The 24946-nt window shown below is 46.4% G+C and overlaps 1 protein-coding gene across 1 annotated transcript in view; it reads right to left on the bottom strand.

Moving 5' to 3' along the window:
* Positions 1–24946, bottom strand: part of FRAS1 (Fraser extracellular matrix complex subunit 1) — a 355924-nt gene that overhangs the window by 59225 nt on the left and 271753 nt on the right. Inside the window, exons 38-46 of the mRNA XM_063136077.1 lie at positions 21553–21704; positions 19480–19642; positions 17569–17701; positions 15313–15503; positions 14153–14306; positions 5995–6258; positions 3936–4124; positions 2670–2789; positions 1059–1238 (exon numbers count right to left, since the gene is read on the bottom strand). Of these exons, the coding sequence (XP_062992147.1) occupies positions 1059–1238; positions 2670–2789; positions 3936–4124; positions 5995–6258; positions 14153–14306; positions 15313–15503; positions 17569–17701; positions 19480–19642; positions 21553–21704 (1546 nt within the window). The remainder of the gene's footprint in view (positions 1–1058; positions 1239–2669; positions 2790–3935; positions 4125–5994; positions 6259–14152; positions 14307–15312; positions 15504–17568; positions 17702–19479; positions 19643–21552; positions 21705–24946) is intronic.

Below are 24946 nucleotides of genomic sequence, written 5' to 3'. Positions count from 1 at the left end.
GGCTGATGTACCCTACGGACTGGAAACTTCCCTTTAAAATCCTCATCTCATTCAGCTCCACAAATCCCCCGAAGGATCTGCCACTCTTACGCCCATTTTACAGGCAGGGAGCTGAGGTTGAAACAAAGCGATCGTTGCTTGCCCGAGGCCGCTGCTGCGACGCGAACGCCCCCTCCCCTCCCCAGCTCGCTTTGAAAAACGCGAGGCGCTTTTCAAGCATTTGAAAGGAAGGTTGGAAAAATCCAAAATGGGAGCATCTTTTTCAGCTTAGAGCCGGGCAAGTTGGCATCCTGCCGGCGAGATCTCCCTGCCCCCAGTTACCCCTCCCCTTTGCAGTTGCAAAGATGCGGGGGGAGGGAACTGTCAGCAGAGGGCACGTAGAGCAATGTGAGGATCCTCATGGAGGAGAAGGCTATCAATGGCTACTAGTCCTGATGGCTATGTGCTACCTCCAGTATCAGAGGCAGTGAGCCTGTGTGCACCAGTTGCTGGGGAACACAGGTGGGAGGGTGTCCTGCTTGTGGGTCCCTGGCCGACTGTTGGCCACTGGGTGAACAGAGTGCTGGACTAGATGGATACTTGGACTGGTCCAGCAGGGCTGTTCTTAAGTGTGGAAAATTCACATTTCAAGCCTCTCCTACTCAAACTCTGGCCTTAGCTAGACCTAAGGATTATCCCAGGCAAATGGAGGGGTCGTCCCTGCCTACTCCCGGGATCCCCTGTGTGCCATTTGGATGCACAGGGATGATCCTGGGATATAGGCCTGGTCTAGCCATGGCCTCTGTCAGCAGCACCAGCCCACTGAGTTTATGGCTGAGCAGCAATTTGAACCCAGGTGTGTCCTGGATTCACACCCATTGTTGTATCTACTGGGACCCACCACCACCACCACCCACCCACAAACAAGGTAGTAGACGACACCCTGCAAAAACTAGAGGCGTGCACGTGGCACTGAGATCAAAAGCACACAATTCTGCACTTCACGTCTCCATGGATTTCAGTGGGGGGGGGAGCATTTCTCGTGATGGTGTCCCCGCAGAAGGTGAATGTCTGCACACCTGGCGATGCAGCGTGCTCCAGGTGTCCCAGCTGGGGCTGCTTGGTGATCCTGTAGAGGAGTTCACTCGGCTCGCTGCCCTGTCCCTTGGCTGACAACTCGAGGGTGGTGATCTTCTTCACTGAGTTTTCATCCAGGGTCAGTCCGGTGTTGACAATGATGGACGGAGGCAGCCGATCCTCTGGAAGCATCCGAGACAAAGAGGAGAAGGTAAGAGCTTGCTTTCCCCCTCTCTCCTTCCCCCTTGCTGTGTTCCTCTCTCCCATACAGAGACATTCTAAACTGGGCTGCCCATCAGCTTGTTAAAGAAATCGTGGTCAATGCCCTTCTCCGTATCCCACTTAGAGTGGAGACACAGCTGATTGTGATGAGAGATAGGGCCTTCTCGGTGGCTGCACCTATATTGTTGAAATGCCTTGTCCTGTGAAGCATGGGTGACTTCTCTCTGAAAGCCTTTTGCCCCTTTTGGTGGAGACATTCCTCTTCCAGCCATCTTTTGCCTGCTAAACGTTCATTTAAAAGTTGTTTTACCTATGGTCTCTGCCTCTGTATTTTTACAGGGTTGGATCCAGACATAGTCATACTTAGAGTACACCCACTGAAAAATCAATGCAAACTGAATTTGTGGTGACTAACCTAAATTCCATTGATGTCACTGGGTCTACTCTAAATATGACCAAGTCTTGATCCAACCCACTGAACGTGCGGTTTTAAAACTGTACTGCAGTTTCAAGTTGTGAGCTGCTCTGAATGGCTCACAGGCATTAGAAGAGCAGGATATAAATTTCCATATAAGTAAAATAAATTAAAATACGCACTTTAGCCCATCAATTAAATTCGCATAAATTTGCATCTGCTTAGGAACAATACTTTTGCTGGAAAACACATAATTTATTGTTCTTTAAGTGATGCACGCTTGTGTTGCAGCCGTAATCATTTTGGAAGACGGATCACCATCCTCCTGCATGAGAGAAAACGGGGAATTGCCTCTTCCTAAGAAGGCGCTTGCAGGCTCCATTTTTATATGAAAATCTATTAAAAATAATATTGTAGTTCTTAGTTGCCCAAAAGTTTTTCAGTTGATTAATCTAACTGAGTAAATTCTTCAATTCTAAGCCATGTGGTTTTTTATTTTTTTAAAAAAGCTGTTGATTTCTTGAGAAAGAAATATATTTGCCCATCGCCATATTCTGTGGGTGTCTTGAACAAAGCATTACCTAAGATATCATAGGAGAAATTTCTCTCTCTCTCTCTATTCCCCAGAATGCACAATTAACCTGCGGAACTCCCTGACAAATGATATGGTGACAGGAGAAACAATGTGGTGATTTATGTACATTAATGGAGAACAGGAACATAGATAACTATTAAGCAGGACAGCTGGGATGTCATGCTCAGGATGTCCTTCAGCTTTAAGCCAGTTAACACCCAAATATTTAGTGAATTGCAGCCCTTGCCTGGTCTCCTTCATGGCTGATACTAACCTCTTCCCCTCTGCTTAAATCGTGTTCTCTGGCTCAAGTCTTCTCCACAGTTTCATTTCCAATTAACAAAAGCCAAATCGACCTCCTTGCCAAAGGAAGAAAGGCTAGGGCGAGATCCCTGGCCTTACCTATTACGCTGATTGGAAATGCCTGGTCCAACATTTTGTTTCCTTCCGCGTCAGCCACATCAAAAAGGAAAGCCGCTGACCCCCCATGCTCCCCTTTCTCATGGCTGTACTCCACTTGTCCTGTAGGGATAAGGCAGAAACAGAAAAAAAATGAAGGTAATACTCAGAGAATTTGCACTTTGCTTGCGGTACTGGCTTTTCTGAAGTGTATGGCCAAGTTCTCACTGCGCTGGGAAACCTGCATGGTGGTAAGCCAAAAAAAGAAAAAGAAAAAAAAAGCCTTATCATAGAATCTCAGAATCACAGAATAGTAGAGTTGGAAGGAGCCTATAAGGCCATCGAGTCCAACCCCCTGCTCTGTGCAGGAATCCACCTTAAAGCATCCCTGACAGATGGCTGTCCAGCTGCCTCTTGAATGCCTCTACTGTGGGAGAGCCCACAACTGCCCTAGGCAATTGGTTCCATTGTCGTACCGCTCTAACAGTCAGGATGTTTTTCCTGATGTCCAGCCGGAATCTGGCTTCCTGTCACTTGAGCCCATTATTCCGTGTCCTGCTTTCTGGGAGGATCGGGAAGAGATCCTGGCCCTCCTCTGTGTGACAACCTTTCAAGTCCTTGAAGAGTGCTGTCATGTCTCCCCTCAAACTTCTCTTCTCCAGGCTAAACATGTCCAGTTCTTTCAGTCTCTCCTCATATAGGGTAACCATATGAAAAGGAGGACAGGGCTCCTGTATCTTTAACGGTTGTATTGAAAAGGGAATTTCAGCAGGTGTCATTTGTATATTTGGAGAACCTGGTGAAATTTCCTTTTCATCACAACAGTTAAAGCAGCAGGTGCCCTGCCCTCTTTTCAATCTGGTCACTAGTATAGCTCCTGCAGCTTTAACTATTGTGATGAAGAGGGAATTTCACCATGTTCTCCATTTATACAAATGACACCTGCTGAAATTCCCTTTTCAATGCAACTGTTAAAGATACAGGAGCCCTGTCCTCCTTTTCATATGGTCACCATATCCTCATAGGGCTTTGCTTCATTGACCCTAAACTCAACTGAGGCAGGAGCGTGATTCACCACTCCCTGCTCTCCCCTCCAGATCAGCAGGTCTTATGGCTTTTAAGATCTACACTCCCAGTGTTTTGTCAAGTCAAAGCATCAAGCCAAAAATGTGAGAAGCAGCTATACACACGTGCACTACACAACCTGGCACTGGAACCGTGATAAAATGCCAGAAATCTGTTTAACGTTTCAGACCCAGAACGACCCACCTTTGTTGATATCAGCCTGGGTGAAACTTGTGACTGGTCCCTTGGCAGAGATCTGTACCAAGGAATCCTTTTTGTGCATCTGCAGAGCTCCAAGGATGGGATCTTTCTTCATGATGTATCTGATCATCTCGTCATCTGAGTCAGCGTCTGTGGCTTTTAAGTGCTGGTCTGTAATGACCGCCACTGACCCTAGATGGTAGAAGACCATAGTCAAAAACACGCTCTTCCCCTTGCCAAGTCATCCTGAAAGTGTATTTACAGTACAGCCTCATGTATTCAAAATGGTCAGGGGGACCCACCAAAATGTTCAGATGATTCAAACGTCAGGTGATTAGGGATGCAATTTTAGATGGGGGTGTTGGGTAGTGAATGAAGGGTTTCAATGAGAAGAGGGAACACTACTGGTAAGAACACAAGAGCCATGCTGGATTAGACCAAGGGTCCATCTAGTCCAGCACTCTGTTCACACAGTGGCCAACCAGCTGTGGACAAGGGAACCCACAAGCAGAACATGAGTGCAACAGCACCCTCCCACCCATATTCCCCAGCAACTGGTGTCTATAGGCTTACTGCCTCTGCTACTGAAGGTAGTACACAGCCATCAGGACTAGTAGCCATTGATAGCTTTCTCCTTGAGGAATTTATCCAACCCCCTTTTAAAGCCATCCAAATTGGTGGCCATCACTACATCTTGTGGTTGTGAGTTCCATAATTTAACTCTGCGCTGTGTGAAGAAGTCCTTCCTTTTATTTGTCCTGGATCTCCCACCAATCAGTTTCATGGGATGACCCCGGGTTCTAGTATTTTGAGAGAGGGAGAAAAATGTCTCCCTATCCACGTTCTCCACACCAGGCATAATTTTGTATACCTCTATCAGGTCTCCCCTTAGCTTCCTTTTATGCAAGCTAAACAATCCCAGCTGTTATAACCTCCCCTCATAGGGGAGATGCTCCTATTCCTTGATCATTTTAGTTGCCCTTTTCTGCTCTTCCCCAGATTATGTTTTATCAGGCTGGGTTGTAGCTCCAGTTTTGTCCTATGCTGGTGTTCACTGTTGATTTTAGAACATTTGCTGCTCTTCCTATTCTTACTGTTTTTATTCGTCCACCGATTTTTATTACGTGAGTTTTATTGTTGTCTGCTCCTGCCCTAACTAGGCGACCAGGAAATATTTTAAATAAATGCTGGTACCCTTTTATTAAAAGCATACAGGTGCCTAAGAGCTAATTGTATATGTATATCCTTAAACTGAACCAACTCCCATCATCCCAACCATGCTGGGTAGGAAAGATGGCAGTTGTAATTCAACCCCATTTGTAGGGCACCGACTGAGGCAGACTGTCGGAAGAACAGAGTATGCGAGAATCAGGTTGTAATGGAGATATAGCCCAGGGATCCTTTGACGAAGCCTTCGTACAAGGCATGCGTCTTCAAGGAACAATTTGAAGGACGAGAAAGAGCAAGTATGCCAGGGTCTACGAGAGCAAACACTGCAGGCTTAAAACTGGCTTCAGAACCATTATTTTTTCCCCCAGGGGAACCCTCCGAATACTGTTAGTTTTACCCTACCCAGTGCCTGTTTACCCTACCCTGTGCCTGTTTGCTTTCTCTTCCCTTCCTTATTGTTTTATTATGGTTTTATTAGAATGTAAGCCTATGCGGCAGGGTCTTGCTATTTACTGTTTTACTCTGTACAGCACCATGTACATTGATGGTGCTATATAAATAAATAAATAAATAAATAAATAAATAAATAAATAAATAAATGAAAGGGAGCTAGGAAAGCCCTTCAAGAGTTCTCTGCACCTCACCAAACTACAATTGTATAAATCTACAGGGAAGCGATCACTGTTAATGTTACATAAAGCTGTTATAGGCTTGTGATGAATTTGGGTACTCTTCTTAGGATAATGGATCTTCACACATATAATTCATTGCATCGTTTAAAGCAATATAGGGTATGACAGAGTGGATAGGCTCCAAGGGTGCAGTTTTGCGATCAGCACTGCTACCATCTCGGCCAAAAACCCCGTTGGCGTTCACTCTTTGCATTCTGTACCGGCGGAAAGTTGCAGGCCCCTGTTCACGACTAATCTGGGTGGATCCGTTGTTGGCAGGGCTATGGCAAACTCCACCTTCCCAGTCTGTGTGTAGACACCATCCGACAGTGAAAACCTGAACTCATCGGACGGGACTCCGGAACTGCCCAGTGTGTAAACGATCCGTTCCTCCAGGACATCCTGGTAGGTGAAGGTCGAGCCCTGTGAGAGTCTCTGCCCATTCTCCAGGGGCTCCAGGGGAGACTGTCTCTTGCGGAGATAACCTGAGAACAGGGGGAATACCATGAGTCAGGTCAAGGGTCCAGGATCTCAAATCTGGCCCACCTGGGCTTCCCCAGGTGGGCATGACCCCTTCCCCTGGTCCCATCATCCTTTCTCCAGACCACCAATTGCCAAATGTTTCCAAGCTTTTCCAGGCAGTTTTTTTTTTACCTGTTCGAAAAGGTTGAAAGGCCTCTCCTAAGCCTTAGTTACTCACAGGGTTATTTATTTATTATTGCATTTATATGCCGCCTTTTTTCTTCCAAGGAACCCAAGGCGGCGTACATAATCTTCCTCCTCCACTCCATGTTATCCTCACAACAACAACCCTGTGAGGTAGGTTGGGCTGAGAGTCTGTGACTGGCCCAAAGTCAGCCAGTGGGTTTCCATGGCCGAGTGGGGACTAGAACCCGGATCTCCTGACTCCCAGTCCGACACTCTAGCCACTACACCACATTGGCTCCTTATTAATTTATTTATTACATTTTTATACCGCCCAATAGCCGAAGCTCTCTGGGCGGTTCACAAAAATTAAAACCATGAAGAGCATAAAAAACTCTTTCCACAGTTGCTTCCTTTCCATTCCCCTAATATCCCAATCCTATTTCCTACCGTTGTTACTCATCCGTTACACAGCCTTTGCCAACCTAGGGGTTTGAACTACAACCCCCATCATCCTTGAGCAGTGGCCATGCTGGCTGGGGCTGATGGGAGTTGTGATGCTACAGCATCTGGAGGGTACCAGGCTGGGGAAGGTTCCTTCCTACACAATTATTACTATGAATAATAATTTCATTTCTATACTGTCCAACAGCAGAAGATCTCAGGGCATTTTACAACAATTCTTAAAATAATCTACAACATAATTTTTGAAAGTATTATTTATTTACAATATTTATATACTGCCCCCCATCCAAAAGATTTCAGAGCAGTGAACAAATAAAATAAAAGAATAAAAACACCATATTTTAAAAAAACATTTTTAAAAGAACACAGTTCTGATAAAACCTCAGACGGTCATTCAAGAAAAGCTTAATTAACCCATGGAACTTATTTCTACAAGTTGTAGAGACGGCAACCAGCTTTGGAAGCTTTTCAGAAGGGTTAGCTACACTTATGGCTGTAGTCGTCTGACAAGGAATAGTCATGACATCCAAACACAGAGAGCCTCCATGCGGATGGAACTTCCATCTGCAGAGACCGTGTCCTCCTGATCCCCACAGGGGTAAACAGCACAGGACAGGGATCCGCCATCACTGGAAAGAGGCAAATGCAGGTTGCTTACCTGTAACTGTAGTTCTTCGAGTGGTCATCTATGCATTCACACATATGGGCTCTGCGCCTGCGCTGAGACCTAGATCGGAACCTCCAATAGCTAAGCGACACGCTTTTGGGCGGGAACCCCTCCCCCACGCCACTGCGCATGTACCGTGGGTTCCCGCCCTTACCTCAGTTCATAGGAGTCTGACATCGTGCTCCCATAAACATGAATATAATTAATCAGTTTCAGATGTATCATAACACATGTATACAGTGCTCTAATAAAGAATAACATATGCCACCAAGTGGGGTTGGTGGGTGGGTTGTGTGAATGCATAGATGACCACTCGAAGAACTACAGTTACAGGTAAGCAACCTGCATTTCTTCATCGTGGTCTCTATGCATCACACATATGGGCGAGTAGCAAGCTGACATACCTTTGGAGGTGGGTTGGTGCATCATGTCCCAGCCTCAGAGCTCTTTAGGTTAGCTGTCATCTCAGGACTTCCGAGAGCACAGCTCTCCCGAAGGTGCAGTCCTGACGGGCTCGAGTGTCCACGTTGTAGTGCCTGACAAACGTGGATGGAGTAGACCACGTTGCAGCCTTGCAGACATCTGTCAGGGAGACTCCCCTGCTGAATGCAACAGATGTTGCTACAGCTCTAGTGGAATGAGCCTTAACTGACTGTTGCAGTTCCAATTTTGATAGAGAGTAGGCAAGATTAATTGTCTCTACAATCCACCTTGATAGTCTCTGGCACGAGACGGCCAAGCCCTTAGATGGCTCTCCATAACAAACAAATAACTGTTTAGTTTTTCTAAAACTTTCAGTCCTAGCTTTGTAGAAGGCTAGGGCTCTCCTTACATCGAGCGTATGGAGAGAAGTCTCGATTGCCGTCGTCGGGCTCGGGAAGAACGCTGGGAGAATAATGTCCTGGGAGGCATGAAAGTTCGACACCACCTTAGGTAGAAATGAAGGGTCAGTGCGTAAAACGACCTTGTCCCTATGAAACACTGTAAAAGGTGGGTCAATTCTGAGAGCTCTAAGCTCGCTTGCACGTCTCGCAGAGGTGATGGCTATCAGGAAAACTGTCTTAAATGATAAAAGTCTAAGGTCGGCTGTAGCCATAGGCTCGAAGGGTTTAGCAGTCAGTGACTGTAAGACCACAGATAAGCTCCATGAAGGTACGACGTTCTTGATGGTCGGTATCGTATTCTTTAACCCCTTCAAGAATGTTTTCGAGAGGGGGTGTGAGAAGGGCGAATACCCTTCGACACCGTCATGGAACGCTGCTATCGAAGCTAGGTGAACCCTGATCGAGGACAGTCTTAGACCTTGTCGGTAAAGCGACAGCAAATATTCTAGTATTGTAGAAATAGGACATGAGATTGCTGGCTGATTGCTCTTTGAAGCAAAAATTTGGAATCTTTGCCACTTCTTGGCGTAAGATTTCCTCGTCGACGGTTTCCTCGATGCCATCAGTATTTGATCAACTGTTAAGTTTACGGTACCGAGAGAGGCGTTGGGATTATCCTCCACGCCGTCATCTTCAGTGTGGATAAATCTGGATGCCGAACCTTGCCCCGGTGTCGAGACAAGAGGTTCGGTATCGACGGGAGCCTGATGTAAATTTGTCTCGATAGACGAAGAGCATGCGGAAACCAGGCCTGTCTTGGCCACCACGGTGTTACTAGGATGCAGTCCGAATTGTCCATCCTGATCTTCGCTAGGACCCTTGTTAGGAGAGGGAACGGAGGGAAGATGTATAGGAGATTTCCTTTCCACGTTCTTGTGAATGCGTCTCCTAATGAATTTTCTCCTTTTCCAGCTCTGCTGCAGAACCTGGAGCAGGCTGCGTTTCCCTCGGTGGCGAAGACGTCGACGGCTGGATACCCCCAGCATCGAAAGAGGTGTTCCCTGGTATCGACGTCGAGCTCCCACTCGTGGTCGGTGTGGAAGGACCTGCTGAGTGAGTCTGCGATGACATTGTCCTTCCCTGCAACATGAACCGCCACAAGGTAAGTATCCCTCTTTATACACCAATTCCATATTCTGATTGCAGATCGAGTCAACGGGTACGACCTGGTTCCACCCTGTCTGTTGATATAACAGACTACCGTGGTGTTGTCTGTGGCTATCAGGACATTTCTGCCCTCGATGATCTGGGCAAAAGTCTTTATCGCATACTCCACTGCCAAGAGTTCTAGGTGGTTGATATGCTCTTCCTTCAAGAAGGGGGGCCATCGCCCTTGTGCAGTAAGGTTGTTGCAATGGGCTCCCCAGCCTTCCATGGAGGCATCGGTAGCGATCGTTACCGAAGGCGATGGTCGTTGAAACGGGACGCCTTCCAACAAATTCCCCATCGAGCGCCACCATTTCAGCGATGCCCGTACTTGTTTCGGGATGGAGAGAAAGGTTCTGTGAGCGTTGAGGCGAAGGTCGAACGTTCTCAGGAACCATCCTTGTAAAACTCTCATGCGAAGCCTCGCAAACGTGATGACGGCCGTAGTGGCTGCCATCAAGCCCAGTAGCCTTTGAATTGTCCAGGCTGAGTGTCTTGTTCGCTTCTCGATATCGACGATGGAGTCGTGAAGCGTCTTTGCTCTGGCCAGAGGAAGGAAAGCTTTGCCATCCAGGGATGATAAGGTCACCCCTATAAAGTCTATCTTCCTTTGAGGAGTTAGAATGGACTTCTCTTCGTTGACCCAGAGGCCTAACGAGTTCAATAAGTTGAGGGTCGTAGATATATTGTCTCGTAGCGTGGATTTGTTCTCCGCTACCAGCAGCCAGTCGTCCAGGTATGGATAGATGAAAATTTGTTTTTGTCTTAGATGGGCGCAGACGACTGCCATCGTCTTCGTGAAGACCCTGGGCGCCGTCGAGAGTCCGAAAGGGAGAACGGAGAATTGGAATTGTTGAGTTCCAATGGCGAATCGCAGGTAAGGTTGATGTGACTCCCTGATCGCTATATGGAAATAAGCGTCCCTCAAATCTACCACCGCGAACCAAAGGCCTGCGTGAAGGAGTTGGAGTACCGAAGAAACCGTTGTCATACGGAATTTCTTGGGGCTGATGTAGTTGTTTAGATTTCTTAGGTCCATGATAGGTCGAAGACCGCCATCCTTCTTCGGGACCGTGAAGTAGCGGGAGAAGAATCCCTGGTTGATTTGATGTGGTGGCACCGGAGAGATAGCTCCTTTCGCTAGGAGGGTCTGGACTTCGAGGAGAAGAGGTGCGGACGGTGCTGTTACTTTCGGTCCCGAAGGAGGAGGAAGGACATCGAATTCGATGGCGTAGCCCTGCTTGATGATAGTGAGCACCCAGGAGTCGGTTGTTATTAACTCCCATTGATGGAAATGGGGTGCTAGGCGGTTCAAAAATGGTGGTAGATTTGGGGCACGGGAGTCAAACCCGCTGTTTTTTGCTAAAGTCAGGTTGACGTTTATCCCCCTGGAATCGACTCTGGAAGGGCCTCTTCTTCTGCAACTGCTGTTGTTGTTGCCTAGGATGGGGTTGATAAAATGGCCTGTTTTGGTATTGTTGGGCAGGTGGTTTTGTCCAACGACGCGGTTTGTACTGTTGGGATGGTGCATTGAAACCCATCCTTCTAGCTGTCGTACGGGCCTTATAGATGGTATCTAGTGCCTCGTCCGTCTTGGAGTTGAAAAGTCCTTCCCCGTCGAAGGGTAGGCTTTCAATTCTGGTTTTGGTCTCCGTTGTCAAATTAGCAGACCTGAGCCAAGCGTGCCTTCTTAAGGCTACGGCGCCCATCATAGCCTTGGAATGGCAATCCGTCTGGTGTCTCGCTGTGGACAGTTGCTGCCTGGCTATGGCAGTAGCTTCAGATTGAAATACCCTGGCTAATTCCCTTTTATCTTCTGGAAGGTGATCACACAGTGACCCTATCTTCTGCCAAAGAAATAGTTGGTACCGGGCCATTGTTGCTTCATAAGTGGCTGCCCTGATGCCAAGTGATGAGGAAGAATAAATTTTCCTCCCAGTTACATCGAGCTTCCTGCCCTCTTTGTCGGTAGGTGCCGAGTGGGATCTTTGTGATCGGCCTTGTGCCGATTCCACAACTATGGAGTTGGGTTTTGGGTGTTGCAATAGAAAACCCGCGTCCTTGTCTTGAATCCTGTACATAGACTCTAATTTCCTAGAATTAGGCTGATTGGATGTAGGAGTCTTCCATGCTAGCTGGGCAGTTTGTATTAACGTTTGAGGCAATGGGATGGCTACCGGTGCATTATCTTCGGTATGGAAGACATCATAGATCTTGTCTTGCACCTGGTCTTCTGGTTTTTGAATATCTAAACCTAGGGATTGAGCCATTCTTAGAACGTGTTCAGCAAATCTCCCAGAGTCATCCGACGGCGAAGCTGGGTCAGTTGAGTAGACCGCGTCTTCTGGTGATGGGATTGATGGAGCGATAGAGAGTGCAGATTCCGAATCCGAAGGATAGTCATTGTCTGGTGAAGAGGGCGCCTCAATTTGCTGTTGAATAGGCTGCAGCGCTTGTTCTTGATGTGGTGCCGGTCGACGCGGAGACGCGTCGACTCGATGTCGAAGGGTTGATGCTGGCGATGAATGGTGAGACAACGGAGGAGCCACCGGCATTCGACAGACCCTTGTCGGAGGCGGCGGATAAGCAAAATATGCTTCCGGAGGGTATTGTAGCCTCCTTCCCTCGGGAAGGTAGTCGTGTGGCCGATAGCCTTCCCAGTCATAGTACCTATTTTCAGGTCTATAGTAAGCAACCTGGGAAGATCGATCCCAATCCGGCCTAGGAGACTGCTGCACTTCAATTGGAGCAGGTCTAGGGGTTCCAGGTCTAGGCACTTCGGCCGCCTCATCTGTTGTTGTGAGGCGTGCCGGGTCTCGTGTTGAGGCCGCTGAGGCCGAATCTCTGATTTCCCCCTCTGAGAGGCTCGGGGGCTCATGTTGTCTTCGCCTAGCGGGTGTCGATACCATAGACGGTATCGATGGCTGTTTCGGTACCGGAGAAGTTGCCGTCGCTGTCGGTAGCGAGGTCGGCACGGTACTGCTGGATTTTGATTTTCCAGAATGCCTCGGTGAGGACTTTTCCAGCCTTTTCTTCTTCTTCTTCTTCTTCTCCATTTCGGAGGATCTAGGAGTCCGGGCTTTTATTGAAAGTTTTTTAGCCGCGGAGCTCGCTAGCGACCGTCCTGGCGTGAGGGGTATCTCAGCCCTATAGTGCGCCACGGTCTCATCTCCCACTACGAACGAGGATATTTCAAGTTCGGTATCGGAGGTTTTTGTAGGTGGTTTGTCCATTTTGGCCTTCTTTGGCTCGGTAGCTCGAAGCGCCTTCTCCCACAAGATAGAGCGAAGTCTGTCTGCTCTATTTTTGCGCGTCTGCTTTGTGAACGCCATACAGTGGTGACACGATTGAACTTTGTGGCTTTCTCCTAAGCAGAGTACACACAAAGAATGCCCGTCCGTCGGCGGGAGTTTAGCCCCACAGAACACGCATTTACGAAATGGGACCTTCACTGCCATTCGCCTCAGCTGAAGCGTTGGAAAAATTTGTACTATATCTACTAATTTTTTTTTTTTTTTTTTTTTTTATAGGAGAAAAAGAGAATAGTTGAAAGAGAGTAGAAGAAAAGGTAAGTATATAAATTTTTAGTAGAAGAGATTGAAATAGTTCTTTTCTGGAGGTTAGAAACTAGCGTCTAGCACGATGGCGGACGGAAAAAAAACTGAGGTAAGGGCGGGAACCCACGGTACATGCGCAGTGGCGTGGGGGAGGGGTTCCCGCCCAAAAGCGTGTCGCTTAGCTATTGGAGGTTCCGATCTAGGTCTCAGCGCAGGCGCAGAGCCCATATGTGTGATGCATAGAGACCACGATGAAGAACCAAGAGATTCTCTGAAATGGAACTCCACCTTTGGACTGAAAGAAGCTCCACTCTTGTGGTCTACACCAGGGGTCCCCAACCCCCGGGCCATGGACCGGTCCCAGTCCGTGGCCTGTTAGGAACTGGGCTGCGCAGGTGAGCTGCTTTCACCCCACCCCCACCCCAGTGTACGTGGGCCTGGGGCGCCATCTCGTCTGCCCAGCCGAAGCGAATCCAGGACACTGGGCTGGGCTGGGCTGACTTCAGAACGGCGCGCCCAGCCGGAAGCCGCTCTAGGAGAGCGACTTCCAGACGCGCCGTTCCGAAGCCGCCCGCCCGCCTGCCCCAGCGTCCTGGATTCGCTTCAGTTGGGCGCCCACCCAGCTGAAGCGAAGCCAGGACGCTGGAGTGGGGTGGGGTAGGGTGGGGTGCTTCCCAAAACCATCCCCTCAACTGCTGGTCTACACCACAGCCTGGGGAAGTTTGCTTGCTGCCAATAGGGAAATACAGTAAAAATCACTCTAGGACAGGAGTTGGCAGAAAGTCGATTTCCAGATATTTTGGACTCCATCTCCCAGCGCCTTCCTGACATTGGCAATGCTGGCAGGGGCATCTGGGAATTGAAGTTCTAAACAGGTGGAGATCTACCTTCTGCCCCTACCCCTGCTCTAGTATTTATTTATTTATTACATTTATATACCGCCCCATAGCCGAAGCTCTCTGGGCGGTTTACAAAAGTTACACTTACGCAGCACGACCAGAAGCATGGGACTTACCATGAGTGGGCTTCTGGGTCACGACGAAGACCAGCTGGTTGTCAGGAGTGTCCAGGTCTTTCATCCTCAAAGAGGAGTTTTTGATCACTACCCCTTTGCTGTCCTGTACTTGGATGGGCTCCAACTGCATTTCAGGGGGCTCATCGTTCAGACGCTATGATACCAGAAAGAAACTCATGAGAGAAAATACTTTTGCAATGGAGTGGGATATGCCACGAAGGAGGAGGGGGAAGGGGGAGGGGGAAAAAGGAGACGGAGAAAGAGGAGTAGGAGGGATAAGAGGAGGTGAAAGGAGGAGGAGGAGGAGAGAGAGGAGGAGGAGAAAGAGGAGGAGAAGAAGGAGGAGGAGGAGAAAGAGGAGAAGGAGGAGGAGAAGGAAGAGAAGAAGGAGAAGGAAGAGAAGGAGATGAGGAGGAGAAAGAGAAGAGGAGGAGGAGGAGAAAGAGGAGGAAGAGGAGGAGGAGAAAGAGAAGGAGGAGGAGAAAGAGGAGAAGAAGGAGGAGGAGAAAGAAGAGGAAAAAGAGAAGGAGGAGGAGGAGAAGGAGGAGGAGAAGGAGGAGGAAGAGGAGGAGGAGAAAGAGAAGGATGAGGAGAAAGAGGAGAAGAAGGAGGAGGAGAAAGAGGAGGAGGAGGAGGAAGAGGATGAAAAAGAGAAGGAGGAGGAAGAGGAGGAGGAGAAAGAGAAGGAGGAGGAGAAAGAAGAGGAGGAAAAAGAAGATGGAGGAGAAGGAGAAGGAGGAGGAAGAGGAGGAGGAAAAGAAACAGCAATAACAAATGAGAAATGGAACAAGAAGCTGCATCATACGATTCAATGTCGGTTTTGCAAATATAACAAACTCAGCTTACATTTGAATCTGGAACTCTCTACAAGAGCCAAGGTTTCTTGGATAAATTCGAACACAAACTTAATTGTGAGTTTAAAAACATTAAAACAGCCTTCTCCAACCTGGAGCCCTCCAGATGTGTTGACCTGCAACTCCCTTCGTTCCCAGCCAGCAGCAATCTGAGTTCATTTTCCCTGTTAATATTTGTGTGATTCCTCTTTGTTGTAGGTAAAGATAAACAAAGGAGAGGCTGCAGATTGCTGGATTGTAATGGACATGTCATCTCTAATATCGTGATATTTTATGAATTGAACACCAACAACTGAACTCGCTCACCTTAATCGTGATGTTGACGCTGCTAGTTTCTGATTGGCTGAAGCCATCGCTGACATAAAAGCTAAATGTGTCCATTGATGGTTCAATACTTTCATGGACACTTTGAAAGTAATAAATATGGTTGTCCACAACATCTTGGAGCGAGAATGACACGTCTGAGCTCGTGGTGCTTCCAGGGCCGAGTCGCCTACCTAAAAGCATAGCAGTGTCCATGTGAATGCAGATCTAATTTTAAACAAAATAATCCTGATCTAGCTGGCAAAAATAAGAGCTAAATTCTTTTACTGCTATTGCTGTTGCTTAAAAGGCATCGCTATTAACCCTAGCAACCTTCACAATGTCCTGCAGCACTGAATTCTCTAGCTCAATTATGAATTGTGTAAAGATGCATCTCTTGGGTTTGAGATAAAGGAGGTAGGTATAGGGGTCGGTAGGTTTAAGTAGAAGACAGTCCATGTGCAGTGTGCTTTCAAAGACCCAAACGACGATGGATCCAAACAGGGAAGCATTTCAGGCCATGAGTTGAAAGATGATCCTAGCAAAGGCTCCTCGCCTTTGCTCCAGCTTATAAAGGGGAGGCGTGGGCCTGTTCAAAATCACTTGACAGACAGGCTCTGGCCTGTAAATCATGCCTGTGTCCAAACCGGGCAGCACTGCTCAGCCCACCAAGATGATGCTACAATCTGAGTGACTCCGACAGAGATAAACCTGCTCAGATTATGACATTCCAAACTAGTCCTAATTAAATCTACCTATAACCTTCTAGGCCTCCCAGCCTTGCAGGACCCCTATACCTGACAGAGATGCATAAAGGTAACGGCAAGCAATAAACAAAGATCCCTACCATGCACACTTTTAAAATAAACTGTGGTACAGAGTGGTTTTCTGCAAGTCAAGAAAAATGTACTCATTTTGGGCACAATCCTATTGATACCCCCCTCGATGATCGTAAACCCCTGAACCCGGAGGCTTACAAGCATCCTGTGCAGGATGGGAGGAGCAATGGAGGTGGTCGTCACCTCCCAGACCTCCCATCCTGCATTTTTCGCTGGGCTGGGTTTTTTTGCCCATCTAACTGGAGGCGCTTCAGAGGGGAATGAAAGGAAGCAGCAGAGGCCGTAGGGTAGCTCGTATCCTGGCCTTTCCAGTCTCCCCCCTTCCTTGCCTACTGAAGCACCCCCTTTCCCCCCTTTCCATAGTCAACTTTCTGATCAGCAGTGGGTGTGGTTCTTTCCATGTCAGCTATGAGGGGGAAGAGGGGAAGGTTTGGATATCCGACTCCCCCTTCCAAGGCTGGAGTGCTGTCTCCAATCTCAGAGGGGGAAGTGTCTCAGAACAATCCTCTGGCCCATCAGATGCTGTCTAGGGGGGATAGGATTAAGAACATAAGAACATAAGACATGCCATGCTGGATCAGACCAAGGGTCCATCTCGTCCAGCACTCTGTTCCCACAGTGGCCAACCAGCCATCGGCCAGGGATGAACAAGCAGGACATGGTACAACAGCACCCCCCCACCCATGTTCCCCAGCAACTTCTTTAAAACAAAAAAACAAAAAAACAAAGACAGTCAAACTGGTGCATGAGAGTGGGGAAACCCAATACCTTTATGAGGATCAATCTAATAATAATAATAATAATAACAACAACAACAACAACAATGCTGTTATCCATACAACCTTTGAGCCCCAGCAGACCCACCCACTGACATAGGAAGTCCTGGATCAGCCTCTCAAAACCAGCTTCTGCTTCAGTTTTAGATTATCTTCAGTTTAGCAGGATGTCCAGATCCTAACCTGTGATTAATTTTAACTATGGTTAGTGGAATCAAGCCAGCTTTATCAAGTTTGGTTTGAAGTTGGCCTGTTTCCACTACGATTAGCCACAGTTTGTCTAGCTTTGGATGACAAGGGAAATGGCAGTTGATCTAAACAGGAAGCTGAAGCTTTGATATTCTCCTTCACGGCCACACTGGCGGGGATGGGGAGGACGCACAAGCCTGAGGCTTGCTTCAGTTCATTCTTCTCTTTAAACTATTTTTTCGCGCAATGTCTGAAGCAGACCAATGGGAAGACTTTGCAAAGATGCAGTGGGGAACCTCATCTGCCAGTGTGCTGATTGGGTTCCACAGTAATGGATTTATTTTTGTGGTGCACTAGCAGTTCTCGTGTGGCTTGTGCATTCCTGGCCTAGAAAGTAAAGGGTTTCCTAGGAACTGACCCTACGCTGCCGTCCTCTCATAGGTTTTGTATCTCACCTGTCTTGGTGTTTTCAATATACCCATATTTGGGGAAAGTCATGATTTTCACCACTTGGCCTTCTCGGGCAGTATCAGACTCAATGGGTAGGGTGTGGTGAGCTCTAAGGGGCACCCGACCTCCTTCATCCACCTGGAAAAACAAAAGCAAAACTGTGCTTTACATCTGAAGTTTGCTTTAGCGATACTGTAGCTCAGGCCTAGGCAATGGCCAATCAGGATCTATTGTATCAGTCTTCTAATCATTTAGCCTCCTCCACCTCAATTAGGTTGTTACCATCCCTGATCTGTAGTAACTGAGACTCAAGGTATGGCTCATAGGATGCATTAGGGATCTGGCTCCACCCTGAGCCTCCATTTTGTATCTGGCCCCCAGCTGCCTCAGCTGCCATTTTGCCGCACCTGATTCCAGTTGGCGGACCTCGGAGCGCAAGTAAAAAACAAAATAGATCCTACAAGCTTGGCGTCTGCCCACACCTAATGTAGCTGCTATTACGCCCTGGCCTTAACATAACAGCTACTATTCACACACCAATCTTCACACTGTATGGGGAAAGGGGGCGGGGCAAAAACAGGAAGTTCTCCCCTCCTCACCCTCAGCTCCTTCCTGCCAGACTGAATCAGGATTTCGAGGGATAGAGGGCAACTCGAGGCTTCTATATTTCAACTTCAGCCATCCTTCTCATGTAGTTGGCCACAGTTAAGGGATTAAGAGAGAACCATCACACGTTATCGAGCAGGACCAAACGTGGGCATTCTAACCATTACATAGACATGTGGGGTTTTTCCCAAGCTATATTTCTATCATAATGCTAATTTGAGGATATATGTAGAGAAGATTTGGTGGGCAGGAGAGAGGTGTGAAAGCCTTCCCCTATCCTGTTACCAATGCTATCAGGGGAATCACACCTCTGTGGCCACTGGACCCCCCAAGAGAGCCAGATTTGGCTCCCAGACCTGATGTTCTGAACCCCTGAAGACTAAGCTTCTTAGCAACTACCGGTGTTCCAGTTACCAATTGTCCAGTGGAAGTTGGTGGCTCCGATGTCAGTGGGGCAGTGAATCCACTCCAGGTTTCAGTCAGAACTCTAAAGGATAGCTTTATCCACCCCTTGGATAGTTCCTTTAGAGTTCTGACTGGTTCTGACCAGTTCAGTGCCACCAGCCTCCACTGAAATTGTACACCTCCCATGTTAGTGTGCAACGCAAGTGAGCATCCAAAATGAACACAAAAAGAGCGACTAGTCTCAGGATGCTACAAACAAATTTACTGGAGAAAACCTGACAATTATTATTATTATTATTATTATTATTATTATTATTATTATTATAATATTTATCTCCCACCTTTTTTCCTCCAAGGAAACCAAGGCGGCGTACACAATCGTCTCCTCTCCATTTTATCCTCACAACAACAACCCTGTGAGGTAGGTTGGGCTGAGAGTGTGTGACTGGCCCAAAGTCACCCAGTGGGCTTCCATGGCCGAGGGGGGACTAGAACCCAGATCTCCCAACTCCCAGTCCAACACCTTAGCCACTACGCCACACTGGCTCTCTTTTGGCCTCTTGCTTTTTAACAGGCCTTTTTCAAGGTGTTGTAAGAATACATATATAAAACATGAGTGAGACGACACAGAACTAAAAAAAAAAGAGTCAATTACAAAAGCACATTGCAAGCACAGCCTATGCATACTTGTAAACAATAACACAATTTCAATACTATACATAAATGGCTCATAGGGCACATTGCAAATAAGGACTGTGCATATATTTTCTCCAGTACATTCATTTATATCATCCTGAGACTATTCTTTCTTCACCATTCACAATTTGTAACGGATCTATATTCTCTGCCAAGCCATCTGCGTTAAGCACGTTCCTGTCTCTGAATCCCTCTGGCTATTTACGTACCGTGATATGGTCGGCAAAAACGAAGATGGGAGACGTGTTCTGGGCAGCCGTGATTGTGATGGTGAACATCTGACTGTCAAGCCGGTTGCCGTCAGCATCAAAAACAGCAAAGTGGAAAACGTCTGTGACTGGCTGATCCGTGGTCTCGAACTCCGTGAAATATCTGCACAGCAAGGGCGAGAGACGTTGAGTCGTGGAGGCAGGCGGATAAAAGCCTTTCACATCTTGGGCTTAAGAACCTGTCTGCATGCAGCGAGGTGACAATTTAATCTTCATCACCTTCATCTCTATCTGCGACTTGCACTTTCATGTTACTGGGTGAGACATATTGATTGGGAAAAGCTTCTGAAGAAGGGTCAGCCAAAATAAAAGACAACCCTTTACAAATTTGGATCCCGCAGCAAGGGCAAAATTAAGGATGATCCGATGATAGACCAAAATTTTGCAATAGCTTTGCATGGGACAGAGGTGTGCAATAGTTTATCAGGGAGCTGAGAGCGGTTTGGGAGAGGCTTCATATAGTTCACACACACGTTTCTTTTGTCCCACTGTTGCCTCTGGTCAAAGAGGTTTAGCAGATTTTTATGAACAAACAAAAACCTCTTTTACAAAACAGGAAAATGGGATCTGTACACACCAGCAGAAATCCCTCTTAGATATTGGCCCAGTTCCAACTTAACAGGAAACCATGGTTCCCTGTTACATCTGAACTCTGGAAACTGTCGCTTGTTTAAACTGTGTGGTTCATGAGAACAAGCCAGGATCAAACTGTGGTTTTAAAGCTTGCCATGTTTTGAAGCTATAGTTTAAACAAACCACAGTTTCCAGAGTTCAGATGATTAAAACGCTTTGTTTAAAAGTATAAGCAAAAGGTTCCAATCATCTCCAATCAACCATGTAAGGAGAGGGGGGAACATGTAAGTCTGAGGTTCATGCAGGCTCGCTCACAAAGTGGGAAACCGTCTGAACTATTGTGTTTCCGTAGTGTTAAATTATATACGGTAAAATCTCAGAGGAGGAATTGGGGTGGGGAGGACATGGTATCCTCGGCTAGGCTCTTTGTCCTGCCTTTCTTAGGGATGGCATTTCAGATAATAATTTAGCGCTGTGCTGAATCCCAACACATATTTTGGGGAATTTTTTCTCTCCCTGCAAAGGAGACATTGTTTTTTCTGCCTCTTTCACAAAGAGGGGGAGAAAATGTTTTTGGATATTGTTTTTAAGTGTTTTTATCTTATGTGAACCACCCAGAGAGCTTCGGCTATGGGGCGGTATACAAATGCAATAAATAAATAAAATATCAGAGAATTTTTCTCCTTGAGGAGGGGGAACAGGGTTTCCACATACCTTTTAAAAGTGTAGCTGGTTGTTTAGGGGTCTTCTATTTCTTTTTAAACAAAAAACAAAAAACACCCGCTGGCACTTGGAGGAACCTGGCAGTTCTTCATGAATGCCTTGGAGACCATGTGACCTCGTACTCTCCAATAGGCATTCAGGAAGAACGCCCGAGCTCCTGAAAGTGTCGGGGGTGTTTTTTAAAACAATAAAAAATAGAAAAAAGCCCCCTCAACACTTCCTACACTTAAAAGAATACATAGAAACCCTGTCCCCAAATTCTCACCTCTCCCAGCTTCTTTTCACAGAGTTTTCATTCTCACCCACCCCACTCCCCATGAAATGCTAAAACTGGAACAATCGAAGTTTTTGGCACACCATTATAATAACTTCACAAACATCCATTGTCTTTTCCCTACACTGAAATTCCTCAACAGCTTATACTTTTCTTCATGGGGAAAGAGTTTCCAGCTTCTTTTCTGTCCCTGTTCCACCTTTTGTCATTTTGCTGGTAGCATCCATTTTAGAATCCCTGGTCTGTGCTTACCTGCAGTAGTATTTCAGCCCACAAAATCTCAAAATGATAAATAGTTCTTTAGATAGTATTCTCTGTGGCAGGTTGTGAAAGCATCATTGATCTTACGTACCCTATCCTGCCCCATAGATGGCACTGTGGGTTTCTGAATGAATTTGTAAGGAAGGTTTTTGGAAGAACTTTGCAGAATTCCTCAGGATTACCTGATTCTTTGATTGTTGATGTCTTCCATGGTGAAATTATAGATATCAAAAAACTCCTCAGAATGTCGTCCGGAGATGATCCCCACAAGAGTGCCATATATGGGAAGAGAAATTAATTGGATTCTTATTTCGGAATCAGGGGAGTTATTATCCTAGAGAGAGATGAGGCAAAAAAGTAGGATTAATACTGGTATATGCTGCCAGAAATGCCCTTCTGCTAGGTACATAGGCCAAACTGAACAGTCATTATGCAGGAGAATAAACGGGCACAAATTTGACATTTAAAAATGGTTACGACAACAAACCGGTGAGGGAGCATTTCAACATTTCAGGTCTTTTGGTAACAGACCCCAAAGTGGTCTGTTGCAACAGAGAAACTTTAGAAACAGAATTCAGCGTGAGACCTCAGAGGTGACTCTCATTGTTAAGTTTAACACCTTGGAACTTGGCTTGAACCGACTGTCTGAATGGATTAGACATACGCCAAGCCTCATTTTATAGTTTCAGTGTGATGCAGTGGCTAGAGTGTTGGACTGGGAGTCGGGAGATCCGGGTTCTAGTCCCCACTCAGCTACGGAAACCCACTGGTTGATTTTGGGCCAGTCACAGACTCTCATCCCAACCTAACTCACAGGGTTGTGGTGAGGATAAAAATGAAGAGGAGGATTATGTACGCCGCTTTGGGTTCCTTGGAGGAAAAAAGCTGGGATATAAATGTAATTAGATTGTAAGCCTATGCGGCAGGGTCTTGCTATTTACTGTTTTACTCTGTACAGCACCATGTACACTGATGGTGCTATATAAATAAATAAATAAATAATAATAATAATAATAATAATAATAATAATAAATAAATAATAACTAGTTTCCTTTCTTTAATATTGTAGATTTATTTGATTTCATATTGCACTCTTTGCTTTTAATGTTGTAAATTTACTGTATACTTATTGTATTTTTATGGTTTTAATTGTGCACTGCCCAGAGAGCCTTGATTTTTGGGCAGTATAAAAATGTAATAAATAAATGTCTCTTTAAACTGAAATGGAACATTTCCTTTCTATTTGCCTGTAACTGACTTTCCCATCCTGTTTTTAGCTATTCCTGCCTCTGACAAAGTGGGTTCACCGTTAGTCTTTAAGGCAGCCTTCCTCAACCTGGGGCGCTCCAGATGTGTTGGACTGCATCTCCCAGAATGCCCCAGCCAGAGCTGGCTGGGGCATTCTGGGAGTTGTAGTCCAACACATCTGGAGCGCCCCAGGTTGAGGAAGGCTGCTTTAAGGAGTCACAGACTCTTTTCGTTCTCATACTACAGACTAACACGGGGGGGGGGGGGGGGGCATTTGAAACTGGTCTACATTGGGTACAATGAGAGGAATGGGACCAGGTAGAACCAAAGACTGTTAAGTTTAAGTAACTTTGAAAGATACACAGTGGAGTAAATTTGGAATGAATTTGCTCCCACTTCGTTTTGTTTTTCTGATGCACTCATTTTGTGGCTTCCCTCTCCGCTGCTGTGCCCCAGAAGCAGTATAAATTATGTAGCGTACTAAATATTGCAGATCCAGTTAGGCAAAATAAAAGGGATGGTGACAATTCCCCCGATTTGCATAATGTAATACAGGTCACAGAATGCAACCTTTCTGGGTACAGCGGCATTTATTGCCTGGCCACAGAATTGTCAATTGTTGCGGTGCACAACCAGTCCAGCTTGAAATTGGTAGCACCGTGAAGCTGCTCATAAGGGTGGTCCAGAATATGAAGTCTGAGCAGGCTTATAACCTCATAGGCTCTAGGTCGGTTGTGTTTAGTCAGGTACTCCATCAGATGAATGGATTAAAATTATTTTGATCAGTGAAAAAATATGCCACTGATTTGAAGGACCCCTCAAAGCACGGCGTTCAGACATGGGCACTTCTCCACAAAAGAGAAGTATGACAATGGAATCAGTTACCTAGGGAGGTTGTGGGCTCTCCCACACTAGAGGCCTTCAAGAGGCAGCTGGACAACCATCTGTCAGGGATGCTTTAGGGTGGATTCCTGCATTGAGCAGGGGGTTGGACTCGATGGCCTTGTAGGCCCCTTCCAACTCTGCTATTCTATGATTCTACGAAAGACTGCTTCCCTGACTTTTCACTGCCAGCGAAAAAATTGACGCAGAAGTTACAATGTCAAAGAGGAATAAAACAAAAAGGTAATTTTAAAAGGGATTGGAAAAAATAATATAGAATATATAGAGAAAGAAAAGAATAGAACAACTCTGGCAGAAGCTTATAGGACTCTCTGGGACTCCTGAAAAGAAGCAGTGTTATAAAATAATATAAAATAAAATGGAAAAGATAAGGAAAAATGATATACCATCCTATAAAGAGAAATGGGGCAATCTATGGGAGATGGACCAGGCTGGGGGAGGGAATAGGGTGAGGGGATAATGGTGAAATGTGAAAGGAAAGTAATTTTGATATTAATTTTGGCTGTAAAAAGTTTATTGCATTTTGAATGTTTGTATATATATATATATATATATATATATATATATATATATATATATATAGGAAACCTAATAAAAATATATACAAAAAAAAAAAAGAATGCTCCCCCCCATCTCTTGTTGTATGGAGGATTCTCTCAGAGTGAGAGATCAGGCGGGCAGGTGGTCTCTCCAGAGTGCCCACCCACCTGATCTCTCATTCCGAGACCTTTCCGAAAGCAAGAGATATGGTGGGGAGCCTCTCCGGAGAACCCACCTGCATGATCTTTTGTTTGGGAGAGGGCTCAGAGTGAGAAATGGGGTGGGGGAGGCGGTTATCCTTTAAGAAGCCCTGCTTTCTACTCTTCCACTGAGGACCGGCAGGGTCAGTGTGGTGGCGGAAGAGCTCGCAGGGCCCTCTTGGAGAGGGTAGGGGGCAATCTGCCACCCCTCCCAATCTGGCTACCTGAGCAGGGATTCACTCTGCCTCATGGGAGGACCGGCCCTGGGTGGTAGGGCCTGGGAAGGAAGCCGCTGAGTGATTTGGTCCTGTTTACTTGTGAGGCTCGTCCTGATTATTTGTAAGTAGACATGTTGCTCCTCTTTACTTCTGAGTAGACTTGCAGAGGCTTGGCATTTGGGATGCGACCTAAAAGTCTTGCTGAGTGAGTCAGTCCTGCATACTTCTGAGTAGGTTTATAATCAGTAAGAATCGCATTTTGGAACTGGGTGTATTGAACTTATTTGTTGAAGTAAATATGAATTTGAAGCATAAGGAGCTAATCTCACATCTTTTGTTTGCTGCCAGGAAAGTAATAGCATTGCATTGGAAGGATTTCAAATTTACAGACTTGAATGAGTGGCATAAATTGGTTTGGAAGACAGCAATAATGGAAGAATTGTCATATGAATTACAGGTCATGAGAG

Source organism: Elgaria multicarinata, chromosome 10, assembly GCF_023053635.1.
Source record: "Elgaria multicarinata webbii isolate HBS135686 ecotype San Diego chromosome 10, rElgMul1.1.pri, whole genome shotgun sequence".
NCBI lineage: Eukaryota > Metazoa > Chordata > Lepidosauria > Squamata > Anguidae > Elgaria > Elgaria multicarinata.
This window is presented reverse-complemented; position numbering and strand designations above follow the sequence as displayed.